Source organism: Schistocerca nitens, chromosome 2 (genome assembly GCF_023898315.1).
Source record: "Schistocerca nitens isolate TAMUIC-IGC-003100 chromosome 2, iqSchNite1.1, whole genome shotgun sequence".
Classification (NCBI taxonomy): Eukaryota; Metazoa; Arthropoda; class Insecta; order Orthoptera; family Acrididae; genus Schistocerca; species Schistocerca nitens.
In genome coordinates, this window is record NC_064615.1 from 1069522043 (window position 1) to 1069540450 (window position 18408).

An 18408-nucleotide genomic window follows, 5' to 3' on the forward strand; every position below is an offset into this window, starting at 1 on the left:
TTCACGTGGCGACTAAGATGATCCACATGGCCCAGGTCCTACCGATATCGACAGCGATGGCACACAGATTGCAAGCAGCGTTTGGATATTACCTTACCGCCGGACACCTATTCAAAGTCCGCTACGAAACACTCACCCTCCCTCCGCGTGATGGCGGACTGGGACTTATAAATGTACGAGCAAGAGCTACAGCGTTATACTTGTGCACAATGATGAAATTGTGGACCCACAAAGATGCTTCCCTTACGGGACGTCTGTTAGAGGAATTGCTGCCGGCGTCCCTTCTGCCACCTGTCACGGTTGCGCACATTACACCTTCACTCTCGCACCTCTCGGCATTTATTCTTGAATATAGTTACGTGCACCCAGACCTTCCCAACACTCGCACTCCCAAGGCGAGAGACGTTTAGAGACTGCTGCTAAGGTCCATACCTCGGAATGTGATTGAGAGGAAGAGCCCTACGACCCTATGGCCGGCAGTGTGGAGAGCGGTCCAGAAGCCGTTCCTCCCCACGCGGGCACGAGCCGCGTGGTACCAGGTGGTGAACGGGAAGGTTGTAACACGACAAAGGCGGCACGCTATTGGGATGACGGATTCCCCCCTTTGCCCACGTTGCCACCTCGTGGATACTGACGAACACCGTTTAACATGTGGATCGGCGTTAGGGGTATGGCTGCTAGTGCAGAAGATCCTCGCCTGCTACCTACGTATCGCGCCTCGCACAATTGAGCCACGGCTCCTCCTTTGTCCAGAGGATACTTATTTCCCACCTGCGAAGACTCACGCACTCACATGGTTTAAAGGCATGTCCATATACTACCTCTTTCGCGATGATGAGAAGATGGTGCTTGATTACTGGCAATTTCTCCAGGACAGTCATAGCACACTTGAGTGTACACCCCGATACCGACAGCTATTTGCGAACTATTTGCGCAGTGTCTTCGACAACCCCCCTCACAGTTGGGGAGTACCGGGCAGAGGATGACCGCCGACATGGGGCTCCACACGCCGCGAAATGTTGTAACAATTTGGAACAAGGAATCTGTACGCCGAGGGGCCATGCACATGGAATGGCGTGCGGGATTTGGTTACATTTTTCTTTCTTTATTATCTATCATCACACTATTAGTTTCAAATTCTTTTTCATAGTTTAGGAGGAACTCTTGTTCTGTTGTTGCTACGGCTGTAATTTTCTAATTTTGTTTGTCGTAACTGAAAGACGCCTTTTGTCCATGTAAAAAAAAGATAAAAAAACTAAAAAAAGTGGTTAAGGCGTTATAAAATTCAAAAAATAAAAAAAAGAAAAAAAAAGATGGATAAAAAAAAGTGGTTACCACACTAGACTCGCAATCGGGAAGGCGACGGTTCAAATACACCTCAGGCCATCCGATCTACGTTTTCCGATATTTTCCTAAATCACTCTAGGCACACGCCTGGATAGTTCCTCTGTGAGGACGCTGCCGATTTCCTGTCCCATACTCGAAACATTTCCATCTTGTGCCAAAAAAAAAAAAAAAAAAAAAAAAAAAGTGGTCAACGCGACAGCTCCTCATGCGGAGGACCCGGGTTCGATTCCCGGCACTAACAGTGATTTTTCCCTTTGTGGGAGGACAGGACGAGGGTGCATTCAGCTTCGTAATGCCAGCTGAGGAGACAGGACTAGGGGCTCCAGGTCGAGATGACGACAACAGCCGGTTTGCTGTGTGGTGACACCATGGTCCGCCATACCGGATCTGATGCTGAATGGCTGAGGACGACACGATGGTCGGTCGACTATCGTATGGTCTTCAGGGTTAATCGCAGGTTTTCCTTTTTTATACAGAAACAAAGATAAATCAGTTGCTCTATAAAGAGACAACGGGGAGCATAGATTCCTGATCCCAGAATACTCAACAAATATCCCTGAACTGCGTGCGAAATTTTGCCGAACTTTTGGACCTCACTCTGTATACTGCAGTCCTTTTAAGAACGCGTTCTCTGGCGGAAACAGTCATCTGATTATGATGGTTGTGGTGTGTCCGTATATATCAGGGAATAATAAAAAGCTTCATTTCTTTGAAATAACCGGAAAAGTGGGCGTGGAATCCCGTTTACGTTACTCACAACCCTATATATTACGGATGGTAGAGGGAAGGCTCAAATGGCTCTGAGCACTATGGGACTTAACATCTGATGTCATCAGTCCCCTAGAACTTAGAACTACTTAAACCTAACTAACCTATGGACATCACACACATCCATGCCCGAGGCAGGGTCGAACCTGCGACCGTAGCGGTCGCGCGGTTCCAGGCCGTAGCGCCTAGAACCGCTTGGCCACCCCGGCCGGCGTAGATGGAAGAATAGTCACTCTTGTGTTTCGATTAGATTTTTAATTTTACAGCTACTATAGGAGCTGCCTTCGGAAGGCTGATGAATAATCTTACATGTAACACTGAAAATCGATTCCTGAAATTTTACGAATAGTTTTTCGTGAGAAATCTACCATTTTTTCCCCTCAGGAGCCAAAGAAACGAGACCTCTCACTGTTCCGGCAATTATACCCTCCTGTCAACGTTCAGAATGACTTTTCAAATTCAGGACTACATAAAAGACACACTGATTAAACGAATTCAGTACATTAGCCTGAATTTAAAATCATAGTACTCGTGACATGAAAATGATAAGAATGCCAATGGTGTACATTTCAGGTGAACACGTGGTGTCAGCTAGAGTCTGCGACACCTCAAGACTATTCGTCAACACTGGATTCATTGTAGAGTGTGGAAAGTAATATCAGTAGGCTTGGAGTTTGTCTTACTCTATGCGGCTTAAATATGGATGCCTAGGATTTGAAATCGCTCGTTAAAATACTGTATTGTGCAAGTGAAACTGCATACTACATTACCCAAACAGTTACGGCACCATCTACACTCCTGGAAATTGAAATAAGAACACCGTGAATTCATTGTCCCAGGAAGGGGAAACTTTATTGACACATTCCTGGGGTCAGATACATCACATGATCACACTGACAGAACCACAGGCACATAGACACAGGCAACAGAGCATGCACAATGTCGGCACTAGTACAGTGTATATCCACCTTTCGCAGCAATGCAGGCTGCTATTCTCCCATGGAGACGATCGTAGAGATGCTGGATGTAGTCCTGTGGAACGGCTTGCCATGCCATTTCCACCTGGCGCCTCAGTTGGACCAGCGTTCGTGCTGGACGTGCAGACCGCGTGAGACGACGCTTCATCCAGTCCCAAACATGCTCAATGGGGGACAGATCCGGAGATCTTGCTGGCCAGGGTAGTTGACTTACACCTTCTAGAGCACGTTGGGTGGCACGGGATACATGCGGACGTGCATTGTCCTGTTGGAACAGCAAGTTCCCTTGCCGGTCTAGGAATGGTAGAACGATGGGTTCGATGACGGTTTGGATGTACCGTGCACTATTCAGTGTCCCCTCGACGATCACCAGTGGTGTACGGCCAGTGTAGGAGATCGCTCCCCACACCATGATGCCGGGTGTTGGCGCTGTGTGCCTCGGTCGTATGCAGTCCTGATTGTGGCGCTCACCTGCACGGCGCCAAACACGCATACGACCATCATTGGCACCAAGGCAGAAGCGACTCTCATCGCTGAAGACGACACGTCTCCATTCGTCCCTCCATTCACGCCTGTCACGACACCACTGGAGGCGGGCTGCACGATGTTGGGGCGTGAGTGGAAGACGGCCTAACGGTGTGCGGGACCGTAGCCCAGCTTCATGGAGACGGTTGCGAATGGTCCTCGCCGATACCCCAGGAGCAACAGTGTCCCTAATTTGCTGGGAAGTGGCGGTGCGGTCCCCTACGGCACTGCGTAGGATCCTACGGTCTTGGCATGCATCCGTGCGTCGCTGCGGTCCGGTCCCAGGTCGACGGGCACGTGCACCTTCCGCCGACCACTGGCGACAACATCGATGTACTGTGGAGACCTCACGCACCACGTGTTGAGCAATTCGGCGGTACGTCCACCCGGCCTCCCGCATGCCCACTATACGCCCTCGCTCAAAGTCCGTCAACTGCACATACGGTTCACGTCCACGCTGTCGCGGCATGCTACCAGTGTTAAAGACTGCGATGGAGCTCCGTATGCCACGGCAAACTGGCTGACACTGACGGCGGCGGTGCACAAATGCTGCGCAGCTAGCGCCATTCGACGGCCAACACCGCGGTTCCTGGTGTGTCCGCTGTGCCGTGCGTGTGATCATTGCTTGTACAGCCCTCTCGCAGTGTCCGGAGCAAGTATGGTGGGTCTGACACACCGGTGTCAATGTGTTCTTTTTTCCATTTCCAGGAGTGTACTTTCAGGGGTGTCAAGATATTTAGGCTGTCACACACTGTATTGCAAATGTCGTTACGATAAACACTGCTTACAGATAGAAGTTATAGTGGTGTATCTAAATAGTGCTTTCATCCTCTATGGTAAGACTGAAGCAAGTTGTCACGGTTACGTAACGCTCAGGAAGAGCAAAGTCTGAGATCTCGAACAGAAACTTCTCTTACTTACCTGACAGTGAGCACAAGAATTTTCGAAAAATAGCAAATGTTTATTTTGTGACAGGAGGGCAGTAAACGCCAGGCAGCTACAGAATAGAGGCACGGCGTCCTTATCTGTTTCTTCTTTCAGAAGAGGGTGAGGGAAGAGAAACGGCTGTTCTGATAATATGCAACTGACATGTCATATTTTCAAGGATATCGAATCGCCACAGATATTTTGTTTTCATTCCTTCTGACCCATGACGATTATGCGAAGGTACATTATCCCTATCGTTTAGCATCTATGTACACCAACTAATTATATAACTCTACTCTCTTTCTTTCTACTCCTGACGATGAAACTGTTCGTCCGTCAGTCTGTGGAAGCTACAGAATCGAAACAGGTATGGTGAACATCCTCACGGAATTAAAGGATCAGAATATCGACAGAGCATTACAGGACAGCAGGTACTGCGTGAAGTATGCTTCTATAGAGATGCTATCGGGGAAAATTTAGCCATGAAACACCACCATTTAGCGTTAAATGAATCTTATTACGAAACATTAAAACTAGAGGTCAACCTGTTCGAAGATCATTACACTCCACCATAACTTCATTCGATCGAGCTTCTCAGACTACAACAAAAAACATATAAGATTTCCTCCTTAAATATAGAGGGCAGAAAACTGTATTACAGCTAGGTACTTACATGCCTCGCTTTCGTGCATGTTTTGAGTCTATAACTTTGTCTATTTTCTCTCGCAGTTGCTCTTGTCGCCTCTTCTCATCATTCAAATTCATTCGCATCGTGTATACTGAAAAAGTAAAAAGCAGAAATGATTTATCGTAAGCAGAATGTTTTTGTCATGTTTCAATATTTGCTATTTATGTTGGTATAACAAGATGCATGCAACTGGACAGAAAAATGTAACACTGATGACTATTAAATCATCAGAATACTTAATGATAATTGCCAAATTTTTTGTCAACATTTCTGAGTATATTTCAGTAAAGTTCAATAACGTTTAAGTTAAACAGATCAACTTTAAATATATTAGATGACTTGAGGATACTGTTACTTAGTATAACTGTCCCAAAAATTTTATACTGTAACGGTAAGTGCAAATTCCCGCCCATACCGCACACATCACAGTACATCACGGGAAAGCTGGATGCTATTACGATAGCAAATAAATGAAGTAAGAACTTTTCTGTATTAAAATACTTAAAAAATAATCTGAAAATCTGCTTACAGCTGATTTTTCTTTTATCCTGGAAAAATATGCTCTGGCTTCAGTGCACACAAAGTGTTTCTTTTCCTTCACACCTTTCTTCCTTTTCCATAGCCTACAATCTGATGAGCGGTTTGATGTTTACTGGATTTCTTCTTGTCGAGTTATAGTTTCCCCACAACAAAAAACTTTCTTCACACGAAATTCTCGGTATTAGGTAATAACTACTGCCATACTTCTCCTCACCTGTACGTTATCTCCTCTACTGTGCAAAGCTCGCAACTGCGCCATTGCCAAAGTTTAGTTTCACTACTATGCTTTATTCAACAGCTGCTGTTTCGGCTACGTGCTACGCGTTTCAAGCCAAGAATTTATAAATTCATCTTCATAATAAATGTTAATATCGTAAAGGAGTACAAGAACTGGACAAGCAATTAAGCGTCAACTCACCGAACGTTTATAGTCATAACGAACGCAACGTCCCTGGAGACACTGTGTTGAAATTTGATCACTGTTACTGATGTTACTGTTTTAGTTGGGGCCTTCAGGCACTATTAGTGAAATGGTGCAGAAAATAAATTATGTGGTAAAGTAAGTATTGGCTATCAGAACAACTGTAATCAAAAAGGAAATCCCAAACATATACGTGTCTCTCATGCGAAAACAATTTTATAGAAGGCTCTGAAAAATAATTATTTTCTTCAGATGCTTAGAACCAGGTAGTTAAAAAAAGCTGTAAACGCTTACCCCTGAAACTTTAGAAATGAGGCGATAGTCCTTCGAAAAATTTAGAAGGCAACTGAAACTGTGATCTGTACTTGCCGCTACAAACGGAATAAACACCCAAAAAGCAAATGCTCATATATGGACACAGCACAAGCATCACAATCTGATGACTGTTGCCGCCAAGAGTGCGTGCTTGAAACGGCTGCAGTCTATACAAAGCAGCCAAACTACAATGTCAGAATTACAGACACTGTTCAGGGATATTTTCTGAGGATTGTGGAATAAGGAACCCATGGTATCCGTTGTCTCCTTTGCAATTGATTTATCTGTGTGTCTGTGTAAAAAAAGGAAACCCAGCCATCAGGCTACGAAGACCACGCGGTAGTCGACCAACCGTGGCGAGGCGAGTAAACAGGACTTTATTTCACTTCAATGGGTGTAAGATCTACCCCACAGCCAGATTGTCGGTTTCACAACCAGATTTTTGTTTGTCTTCACTGAAACCCACCTCTGTTCTCATAACTATCCATGACCCTGCTGTTACATAGCACGTTTCCTCTGCACAGTGCATGCATGAAATGGCTCGTAGTGTACTTAGGGAATCGAACCTGATGAGGATTTTCGTAGCTCCAATATGTCTCAGATTTGTATAGATCACATTATAGTAGCATCACTACTCGGCCTACAGCACTGCACGATACTGGATTGTGACTTGCATCGAAGAATACAGGATCCCGACAAAGTAGCACGGAAACAAATATAACTATTAGACACCTGCAACATTCAACTGGATGACGTTTCGAACGTTTCGACATCGCATGGCTTCAAAAAAATCATGTAAAAGAACCCTATGCAATATTTCTCGACATGTCCATCGTGCAGATAGGAAACAATGGCAAAGATAGGCAGTACAATGGAGGCCGACTGAAGGGATCTTGGTTCGGCCATGGTAGACACACTATACTTCGACCTAGTCAACGGTCGCACAGCGGTGGATACACCAGTACCCGCCACATCACCAGAGTCCAGCACCATCGGGCCTGACCAGTGCATGGGTGGGAGATTGTTCCCGTACACTGCATGCTTTAAGCAGTTTTCCTCCGGCTTTCATGGCAGAGGGATGGAAAGGGTGTTGGCATAAAGTCCCTGAGAACATCGACAGACCCCTTGGTGCCGTCCGATTGGAGTACGCAATGTGATGGTACTTAATTTCACCCTCTCCGTTCTCTCATCATCATCCAGCTCATAAATGACACCACATTGCACACTGACACATTAAAATCACCTACACTTAGCAGTTACACTCAAACACAAAATGCTCACGCTTCACGAAGGAAAGGTGCTTATGGGTGCGAAGGATGAAAAACACTTTTCCAGTTCAGGTAGCTGTGGACCTGCTCTTCGGGGCTTCTAGCCAAAATATCATACGACTTTACTTTTTACTGCAGACTACAAGGTAGAAAGCCAACGACCTTGCCGCAGCTATAACACCAGTACCTGTCGGATCACGGCAGTTAAGCGCTGTTGGGCTTGGATTGGTGACCGTCCGGGTCTGCTGAGCGCTGTTGGCAAGCGGGGTACATTCGTTCCTTGTGAGGACAATTGAGGAGCTGCTTACGACCATACAACTTTACTTCTTACTGCTGACTACAAGGTAGAAAGCCAACGGCCTTGCCGCGGCTATAACACCGGTTCGCCTCAGATCACGGCAGTTAAGCGCTGTTGGGCTTTAATTGGTAACCGTCCGGGTCTGCTGAGCGCTGTTGGCAAGTGGGATGCTTTCGCCCTTTGTGAGGACAATTGAGGAGCTACTTTACTGAGAGGTAGAGGCTCTAGTCACGAAAACTGATACCAACCGGGAGAACGGTGTGCTGACCACATGCTGCTCCATATTCGCACCTAGTGATGCCTGTCGGCTCAGAATCCTGAGCCTTCCGAGGCCTGTTCGGATGGAAAGAGAGGGAAAAGGTAGAAACTTTCCCGAGTGTGGCTCAAAATCGTGAAAATTGAGATAAAACAGCCATATAGTAGACACAGTGAAAAAGGAAGTGCACCGAAAACCGTTGAGTACTTATGATGTATAGTGATCTGGAACAACAAACGTAACAATAACTTGCATGCATGGACTATGTCGATAGATGGGAATTGTGGCTTTACTAAGAAACAGTACATTGTGTTGCAGAGGTAGTTCAACAGCAATTCTGTTCGAAACTGCAGAAACAAAAATTACGCGAAGCGAAATGTAGTGTGAGGAGGGCTATGTACTGACTTGGCAGAAAATCCTAAGAAATTTTGTCTTATGTCAAAGCGGTAGGTGGGTTAAAGCAAAATGTCCAGACACTCTGTGACCAAAATGGTACTGAAACAGAGGATGACAGACTAAAGGCCGAAATACTAAATGTCTTTTTCCAAAAGCTGTTTCACAGAGGAAGACTGCACTGTAGTTCCTTCTCTAGATTGTCGCACAGATGACAAAATGGTAGATATCGAAATAGACGACAGAAGGATTGAGAAACAATTAAAATCGCTCAAAAGATGAAAGGCCGCTGGACCTGATGGGATACCAGTTTGATTTTACACAGAGTACGCGATGGAAGTTGCCCTCCTTCTTGCAGCGGTGTACTGTAGGTCTCTATAAGAGCGTAGCGTTCCAAAGGATTGGAAAAGGGCACAGGTCATCCCCGTTTTCAAGAAGGGACGTCACACAGATGTGCAGAACTATAGACCTATATCTCTAACGTCGATCAGTTGTAGAATTTTGGAACACGTATTATATTCGAGCATAATGACTTTTCTGGAAACTAGAAATCTGCTCTGTAGTAATCAGCATGGGTTTCGAAAAAGACGATCGTGTGAAACCCAGCTCGCGCTATTCGTCCACGAGACCCAGAGGGACATAGACACGGGTTCCCACGTAGATGCCGTGTTTCTTGACTTCCGCAAGGCGTTCGATACAGTTCCCCACAGTATTTTAATGATCAAAGTAAGAGCATATGGACTAAAGGCCAATTGTGTGATTGGATTGAAGAGTTCCTAGATAACAGAACGCAGCATGTCATTCTAAATGGAGAGAAATCTTCCGAAGTAAGAGTGATTTAAGGTGTGCCGCAGGGGAGTGTCGTAGGACCGTTGCTATTCAGAATATACAGAAATGACCTTGTGGATAACATCGGAAGTTCACTGAGGATTTTTGCGGATGATGCTGTGGTATATCGAGAGGTTGTAACAATGGAAAATTGTACCGAAATACAGGAGGATCTGCAGCGAATTGACGCATGGCGCAGGGAATGGCAATTTAATCTCAATGTAGACAAGTGTAATGTGCTGCGAATACATAGAAAGAAAGATCCCTTATCATTTAGCTACAATATAGCAGGTCAGCAACTGGAAGCAATTAATTCCATAAATTATCTGGGACTACGCATTAGGAGTGATTTAAAATGGAAGATCATATAAAGTTGATCGTCGGTAAAGCAGATGCCAGACTGAGATTCATTGGAAGAATCCTAAGGAAATGCAGTCCGAAAACAAAGGAAGTAGGTTACAGTACACTTGTTCGCCCACTGCTTGCATACTGCTCAGCAGTGTGGGATCCGTACCAGATAGGGTTGATAGAAGAGATAGAGAAGATCAACGGAGAGCAGCGCGCTTCGTTACAGGATCATTTAGTAATCGTGAAAGCGTTACGGAGATGATAGATAAATTCCAGTGGAAGACTCTGCAGGAGAGACGCTCAGTAGCTCGGTTCGGGCTTTTGTTGAAGTTTCGAGAACATACCTTCACCGAGGAGTCAAGCAGTATATTGCTCCCTCCTACGTATATCTCGCGAAGAGACCATGTGGATAAAATCAGAGAGATTAGAGCCCACACAGAGGCATACCGACAATCCTTCTTTCCACGAACAATACGAGACTGGAATAGAAGGGAGAACAGATAGACGTACTCAAGGTGCCCTCCGCCACACACCGTCAGGTGGCTTGCGGAGTATGGATGTAGATGTAGATGGAGATGTAGATCTGCCGACATCCGGTCGGCCGCATTTTCAAATAAGCGCGCCGCCAGTTACGCCGTCGCATTTCGTACAGCCACGAACGGTTACGTCGCTGCCAACGAGAAGCAAGCGTCCCCTCTCCGGAGCTCCATCGTAGAGTGTTCTTACGTTAGAACATTCATACACTGTGCCCATTCTGTGTGGCTACCAGTTGAATGAGATTTACAGACTTCCATAGCGGCCAGGGTCGTCCTTTACTGGATATTCATAGTGTTTAAGACTGTCTGAAGCGTAATTAATTTGTATCGACATATATTTCAACATTCAAATCTACTGTTCGTAACTGACGCTGCAGCTACAGCAACAAAGTTATGTCTTACTTCTAGTATTTGATATTAGATGTAAAATAAATTAATATATGAATTCCCTGTTTATGAACAGCATCTGTGCCAAGCTTGAGTGCCCACTAAAGAACTACACACTGTGCAAGGAGGTAAAACATAAACTAGTAAGAAACAGAGATTGATAGTAATATAAGGATTACCTTTAAACAGACAATTGTACTTCTGAACTAGATCTTTGCAGAAGTCCTTCAGTTCTGCCACTGTGTCAGGCATGTCCAGAGACTCCACACTCCCCAGTTCAGACATTTTGGGCATCCGTCTGCTTTTCTTCGGACCAAGAGCTTTCTTATCGCCATATATGGCTCTTCTTTCCACAACCTGTATGTTTTTGTCGAGCGTATTTAGTTCATCAGACAATTCTTGAACCATTTTCTCTAAATATTCCTTTTTACTTTCGTTATTTGTCAGCCATTCCACAAGACCTTCCCTACTTTCTTCCTCTTCCGGTGTTTCTTCTTCCATTTCTTCTAGTTCACTTTTCAGGTCCTCAATAAATCCCTCGAGCTCTTCTTTTAGGCACTTTAGTAGTTCAAGTTCACCTTCTTCTTTTGATGGATTATTTGATTCCATTCGATTGAACATAAGCCATTCTTCAACGTATTTTGAAATGTAGGTACCCTCTGCAGCGATCTCAGTGGTATCTGGAATTTCATCATCTTCGTACACATATGGGGCCTGAGCCTCGATGCAGTTTCTAAGCTTTTGTATGTATACAGATTGTTTGCGAAGAAGTTCTTCCATATTCTTTCTCATAAGCCGTACTAAGTTTGTATCCTTTTCGTCTTCCTCTTGATTACCGTACTGAGTTTCCAATTCGCCTACGGTCTTTAAGCGTTCTTCTACTTTATTATCGAGAGGTTCCTTTTCCGTGTCAATGCCTGACCATTCACCAAACGCTGGGCTCTCAGGATCCATATGCTTTCGTTGCAGGTCGACGTACTCCAATAGCTTCGCAATGTGATCACTCTGTTCCTTCACAAACGCATAAGCGCGCGCAAGGTCTAATTCAGCTATGTAACTATCCAAGCAAGATTCCTGGATTAAATACCTCATTAATAAGTTATTCACAGAGTTAAGTTTTTGCGCCCTTTCCTCAAGAATTTCTTTGTACTTAATTAGCTCTTCTGGCGTTTCTTCTCCTAGTTCGTTTATAACGCCATCTATGCTCGCAACTGCTTCACCAATTTCGCTCAAATACCTTTCAAATTTAGCACTGTCAGCTTTTAGTATTTCTAGATAATCGGTTCGTTTTTGAAATTGGCGTGGAGCGAAGGAACCCCTTTCAGCTCTTTTAAAAGTTTGTTTCAACAGAGCAATTAGGTCAGGATTCTCAAGCCTTTCCAAAAACTGTTCTTTCTCTTCAGCTAATTGGAGAGCTTTGGGAAGGTCTTCTATGTGTCGCTGCTTCGCTGCTATGAATAACCTTTCGTACTGGACACCTATGAAGTCTTTCAGTTCTCTCAGCTCGTGACTCAGCAACTCTATGTCTACTGACAGTGACCGGCTGCCCTCACTGTATTGTCCCACAGAGCCGCGGCTGCCTCCTGCTCCACTTCCAATAACGGAACCTTTCTGACTGCCGCTGATCGAACCTTCCTTGCTTCCTTCTTCGCCCTCTTCTCCTTCTCCCTCTTGGCCTTCGCCTTCGGCGACTTCTTCGCCTTCTTCTTCTTCTCCCTCTTCGGGCGGTTTCTCTTCATCTCCTTCCGACATATTCACAGCTGTGGCACTTCTCTAGTCTTGGACGAGGTTAGTAATTCCGATTCTTTGTTAAGTTACTGGGTGTTACGAGGACTTCACTCTGAAAAGTAATCGTAAATCATTAATTTAAAGTCACTAAAAGGCAAATTTCATGGTATTCTATCGGTTTATTGATTTCAGGCTGGTTGACTAGATACCGACCGAGAAAAAAGAGATATGTATTTCGCCAACAGAGAAGTCATTGAGGCATGGACCAGGATTAACTGCCGAGGTATGTCATATTTCCTTACAGTCTCCCTGTCTTCTCCATCCTCAAATATAGCTCGCTGTTATCCCATTTTAATGAGCCTCAGATGACTACGATTTTAATGACAGTGATTAAATAGAGAAAAAAAACTACGCACCACCATGGAGTTACGGAAATTGGTCACAAAATGATATTCATACAGGAATCAACGAAAAAGGCAAAACGGTATACTTTGGTGGCCGACGGATGAACATCCGACGCTACAGCGAAATTTCCGCAGCGCAGTTGGCAAAAATAGTAAACGGGGGACATGTCGATACCAGGGCATTAAGCCATTGCGAATTTCATTCCGTTTACTCAGATGGAAGTTACTATGTCTCTAAAAAAATGGCTCCAAGCACTATGGGACTTAAAATCTGAGGGCATCAGTCCTCTAGACTTAGAACTACTTAAACCTAACTAAACTAAGTACATCACACACATCCATGCCCGAGGAGGATTCGAACCTGCGACAGTAGCAGAAGCGCGGTTCCAGACTGAAGCGCCTAGAACCGCTCGGCCACAACGGCCCGCTCTATGTCTCTCAGACAGGCGCGTGAACAATATACGCAGATGTCAGCATTTGAGGGATGCCGTGTACTTGGGCTCAAAGAACACGGTACTTATAATCGGCGAATCGCTCCACATTTGAATAGGAGCGATGCCACCATTCGACGATGCTGGCAGGAATTGGCGAACCACAGTCGAACACAACATGAAGAAAGAAGCGGTCGATCTAGAGAGACGATGGAACAAGAAGACGAGAAATCACCAGAGAGGTGCTCAGAGCCCCATAGTCATCATTATTGTCGATCTGACGTATACTGGTGCTTGAGTGATCAGCAGACCATTAACAGGCAACTCAGAGAAAGGCGCTGAGCTGATGGCGCCCGTTGTGCGGACGACCATTGGCCTCTGTACACCAACACGCCCGTCTGCAATGGTGTCGGGCACATTCGAATTCGAATCTCATTGACGGGGGCACAATTATCTTCAGTGGTAAGTCCTGCTACGATCTGAGCTCCGATGACCAGAGAAGATGTGTCTGGTGACGTCCCGAAGAGCGGTGGGATATCAACTTGACTGTCGCCCTCATGACCAGACGTGATGGTTTGGGGTGCCACTTCATTTCATATCAGCAGTATCCTTACAGCACAGCAGCGCGTCGACGGTATTCTACGCCCTGTCTAATCTTTCCTGGCAAGCTATCATGGGCTTACATTTCAGCAAGATAATGCCCGTTCGCCCACGGCGAAAGTTTCTACTTTTCGTCTTCGTGGTTGCGAAACCCTACCTTGACCAACAAGAACGCCGTATCCCTCCGCTCTTGGAACCTTTTGTTGCGAAACCCTACCTTGACCAACAAGAACGCCGGATCCCTCCGCTCTTGGAACATTTGGGGCATTATGCGCAGGCCCTCCACCCAGCTAGGAATTTTAACGATCTGACACGCCAGTTGGACAGAATTTGGCACGATATCCCTCAGAAGACATCCAGCTGCTGTATCACTCAATGCCAAGCCAAAGAGCTACTTGCAAAATGGCCTGAGTGGTCCCAAAGGGTTATTGAATTGGTGGTGCCCTTTCTCTTGAATAAATCATCCAGTGCTTCTGAAACTGTAATCATTGATTAGTGATATGTCTGTATGTGTACATCACATCTATCGATTTCCATCACATTCGGATAATTCCTTCGTGGTGCGCCGTTTGTTTTGTCTTTGAGTGTATACAATATTTTCATATAGTAATAATAATAATAGTTAATTGCTTAACTATAGTAAAATGTACGCTAACAATAATAATAATTTGTTGGAATTAGTGCTTGGTAAATCGTTTTAGCATAACATACAAAAAATTGAAATACAGACAACAGAAAAGGATTAGATTGAAAGTTTGAGAGGCACACGTGTCGTGCACTTAATTTAAGAACGGTGGTAGTACAAAGTCTGTGAAGTTTGACATCCTTCAGGACTAAACGATATACACTACTGGCCATTAAAAGTGCTACACCACAAAGATGACGTGCTACAGACGCGAAATTTAACCGACAGGAAGAAGATGCTGTGATATGCAAATGATTAGCTTTTCAGAGCATTCACACAAGGTTGGCACCGGTGACGACACATACAACGTGCTGACATGAGGAAAGTTTCCAACCGATTTCTCATACATAAACAGCAGTTGACCTGCTTTGCCTGGTGAAACGTTGTGATGCCTCGTGTAAGAAGTAGAAATTCGAACCATCACGTTTCCGACTTTGATAAAGGTCGGATTGTAGCCTATCGCGATTGCGGTCTATCGTATCGCGACACTGCTGCTCGCGTTGGTCGAGATAAAATGACTGTTAGCAGAATATGGAATCGATGGGTTGAGGAGGGTGATACGGAACGCCGAGCTGGATCCCAACGGCCTCGTATCACTAGCAGTCGAGATGACAGGCATCTTGTCCGCATGGCTGTAACGGATCGTGCAGCCACGTCTCGATCCCTTAGTCAACAGATGGGGACTTTTGCAAGACAACAACCATCTGCACGAACAGTTCGACGATGTTTGCAGCAGCATGGACTATCAGCTCGGAGACCATGGCTGCGGTTACCCTTGACGCTACATCATAGACAGGAGCGCCTCCGATCGTGTACTCAACGACGAACCTGGATGCACGAATTGCAAAACATTTTTTTTCGGTCGATTCCAGATTCTGTTTACAACGTCATGATGGTCGCATCCGTGCCTGGCGACATCGCGGTGAACGCACATTGGAAGCGTGTATTCGTTATCGCCATACTGGCGTATCACCCGGCGTGATGGTATGGGGTGCCATTGGTTACACGTCTCGGTCACCTCTTGTTCGCATTGACGGTACTTTGAACAGTGGACGTTACATTTCAGATGTGTTACGACCCGTGGCTCTACCCTTCATTTGATCCCTGCGAAACCATACTTTTCAGCAGGATAATGCTCGACCGCATGTTGTAGGTCCTGTTCTGGCCTTTCTGGATACAGAAAATGTTCGACTGCTGCCCTGGCCAGCACATTCTCCAGATCTCTCACCAATTGAAAATGTCTGGTCAACGGTGGCCGAACAACTGGCTCGTCACAATACACCAGTCACTACTGTTGATGAACTGTGGTATCGTGTTGAAGCTGCTTGGGCTGCTGTACCTGTACACGCCATCCAAGCTCTGTTTGACTCAATGCCCAGGCGTATCAAAGCCGTTATTACGGCCAGACGTGGTTGCTCTGGGTACTGATTTCTCAGGATCTATGCACCCAAATTGCGTGAAAATGTAATCACATGTCAGTTCTAGTATCATATATTTGTCCAATGAATACCCGTTTATCATCTGCATTTCTTTTTGGTGTAGCAATTTTAATGTCCAGTAGTGTAGAATAAAGTGTGGTTTCACCACTACCAGTATCTGACTAATCACTGAGGAAAGCTCTGCAGACTATGGCTACATGAGAGTGCAGATGATGGAAATACTGTACCTCGCTGTACCTTTCAGTCGTGTCCATTTACGTTCGGAAACTCTTTTGTAACTTTTGTAACTCTTCTTTTCTTTTATTGGAGACTCTTTCCCCTTCTGTCTTGCATTACTCGACTTGCTGTGGTTTGTCAATTCTACATGTGGGCAATGAACCGTATCGGATTTGTCGTAGTGTCAGCCTGAGGTGACAAAGGTCATGGGGCAGCGACACGCGCCTTTCATGTACGAGGTGCATTCAAGTTCTAAGGCCTCAGATTTTTTTTCTAATTAACTACTCACCCGAAATCGATGAAACTGGCGTTACTTCTCGACGTAATCGCCCTGCAGACGTACACATTTTTCACAGCGCTGACGCCATGATTCCATGACAGCGGCGAAGGCTTCCTCAGGAGTCTGTTTTGACCACTGGAAAATCGCTGAGGCAATAGCAGCACAGCTGGTGAATGTGCGGCCACGGAGAGTGTCTTTCATTGTTGGAAAAAGCCAAAAGTCACTAAGAGCCAGGTCAGGTGAGTAGGGAGCGTGAGGAGTCACTTCAAAGTTGTTATCACGAAGAAACTGTTGCGTAACGTTAGCTCTATGTGCGGGTGCATTGTCTTGGTGAAACAGAACACGCGCAGCCCTTCCCGGACGTTTTTGTTGCAGTGCAGGATGGAATTTGTTCTTCAAAACATTTTCGTAGGATGCACCTGTTAGCGTAGTGCCCTTTGGAACGCAATGGGTAAGGATTACGCCCTCGCTGTCTCAGAACATGGACACCATCATTTTTTCAGCACTGGCGGTTACCCGAAATTGTTTTGGTGGCGGTGAATCTGTGTGCTTCCATTGAGCTGACTGGCGCTTTGTTTCTGGATTGAAAAATGGCTTCCACGTCTCATCCATTGTCACAACCGACGAAAAGAAAGTCCCATTCATCTGTCGTTGCGCGTCAACATTGCTTGGCAACATGCCACACGGGCAACCATGTGGTCGTCCGTCAGCATTCGTGGCACCCACCTGGATGACACTTTTCGCATTTTCAGGTCGTCATGCAGGATTGTGTGCACAGAACCCATAGATATGCCAACTCTGGAGGCGATCTGTTCAACAGTCATTCGGCGATCCCCCAAAAGAATTCTCTCAACTTTCTCGATCATGTCGTCAGACCGGCTTGTGCGAGCCCGAGGTTGTTTCGGTTTGTTGTCACACGATGTTCTCCCTTCATTAAACTGTCGCACCGACGAACGCACTTTCGACACATCCATAACTCCATCACCACATGTCTGCTTCAACTGTCGACGAATTTCAATTGGTTTCACACCACACAAGTTCAGAAAACGATTGATTGCACGCTGTTCAAGTAAGGAAAACGTCGCCATTTTAAGTATTTAAAACAGTTCTCATTCTCGCCGCTGGCGGTAAAATTCCATCTGCCATACGGTGCTGCCATCTCTGGGATGTATTGACAATGAACGCGGCCTCATTTTAAAACAATGCGCATGTTTCTATCTCTTTCCAGTCCGGAGAAAGAAAATCGGAGGCCTTAGAACTTGAATGCACCTCGTAGCAGTGGTATCGCATACGCAAGGGATATAAGGGCAGTGCATTGACAGAGCTGTCATTTCTACTGAGGTGTTTCAAGTGAAAATGTTTTCGACGTGATTATGGAAACGACGGGAATTAACAGACTCTGAACACGGAATTGTAGTTGGGGCGAAGCACATGGGACATTCCATTTGGGAAATAGGTTAGGGAATTCAATATTCCTCGATCCACAGTGTGAGGAGTGTGGCGAGAATATCACAGGCTTGGCTTCACCACAGACAACGCAGTGGCCGACGGCCTTCAGTTGAAGACCGAGAACAGCAGCTTTTGCGTAGAGTTGTCAGTGCTAGCAGACAAATAACGATGTGTGAAACAGCCGCAGTAATCAATGTGGGGCGTACGACGAACCTATCCGTTAGGACAGTGCGGCGAAATTTGGCGTTAATGAGTTATAGCGGCAGTCGACCTACTTGAATGCCTTTGGTGCCCAGAGCGTCTCTCCTGGGGTCGTGGGCATATCGGTTGGACTCTAGACAACTGGAAAACCGT

At 45.6% G+C, this 18408-nt stretch overlaps 1 protein-coding gene across 1 annotated transcript in view; it reads right to left on the bottom strand.

The window, feature by feature from the left end:
* Positions 1-18408, bottom strand: part of LOC126235549 (myosin-9-like) — a 139068-nt gene that overhangs the window by 11382 nt on the left and 109278 nt on the right. Inside the window, exons 2-3 of the mRNA XM_049944266.1 lie at positions 11002-12405; positions 5218-5323 (exon numbers count right to left, since the gene is read on the bottom strand). Of these exons, the coding sequence (XP_049800223.1) occupies positions 5218-5323; positions 11002-12405 (1510 nt within the window). The remainder of the gene's footprint in view (positions 1-5217; positions 5324-11001; positions 12406-18408) is intronic.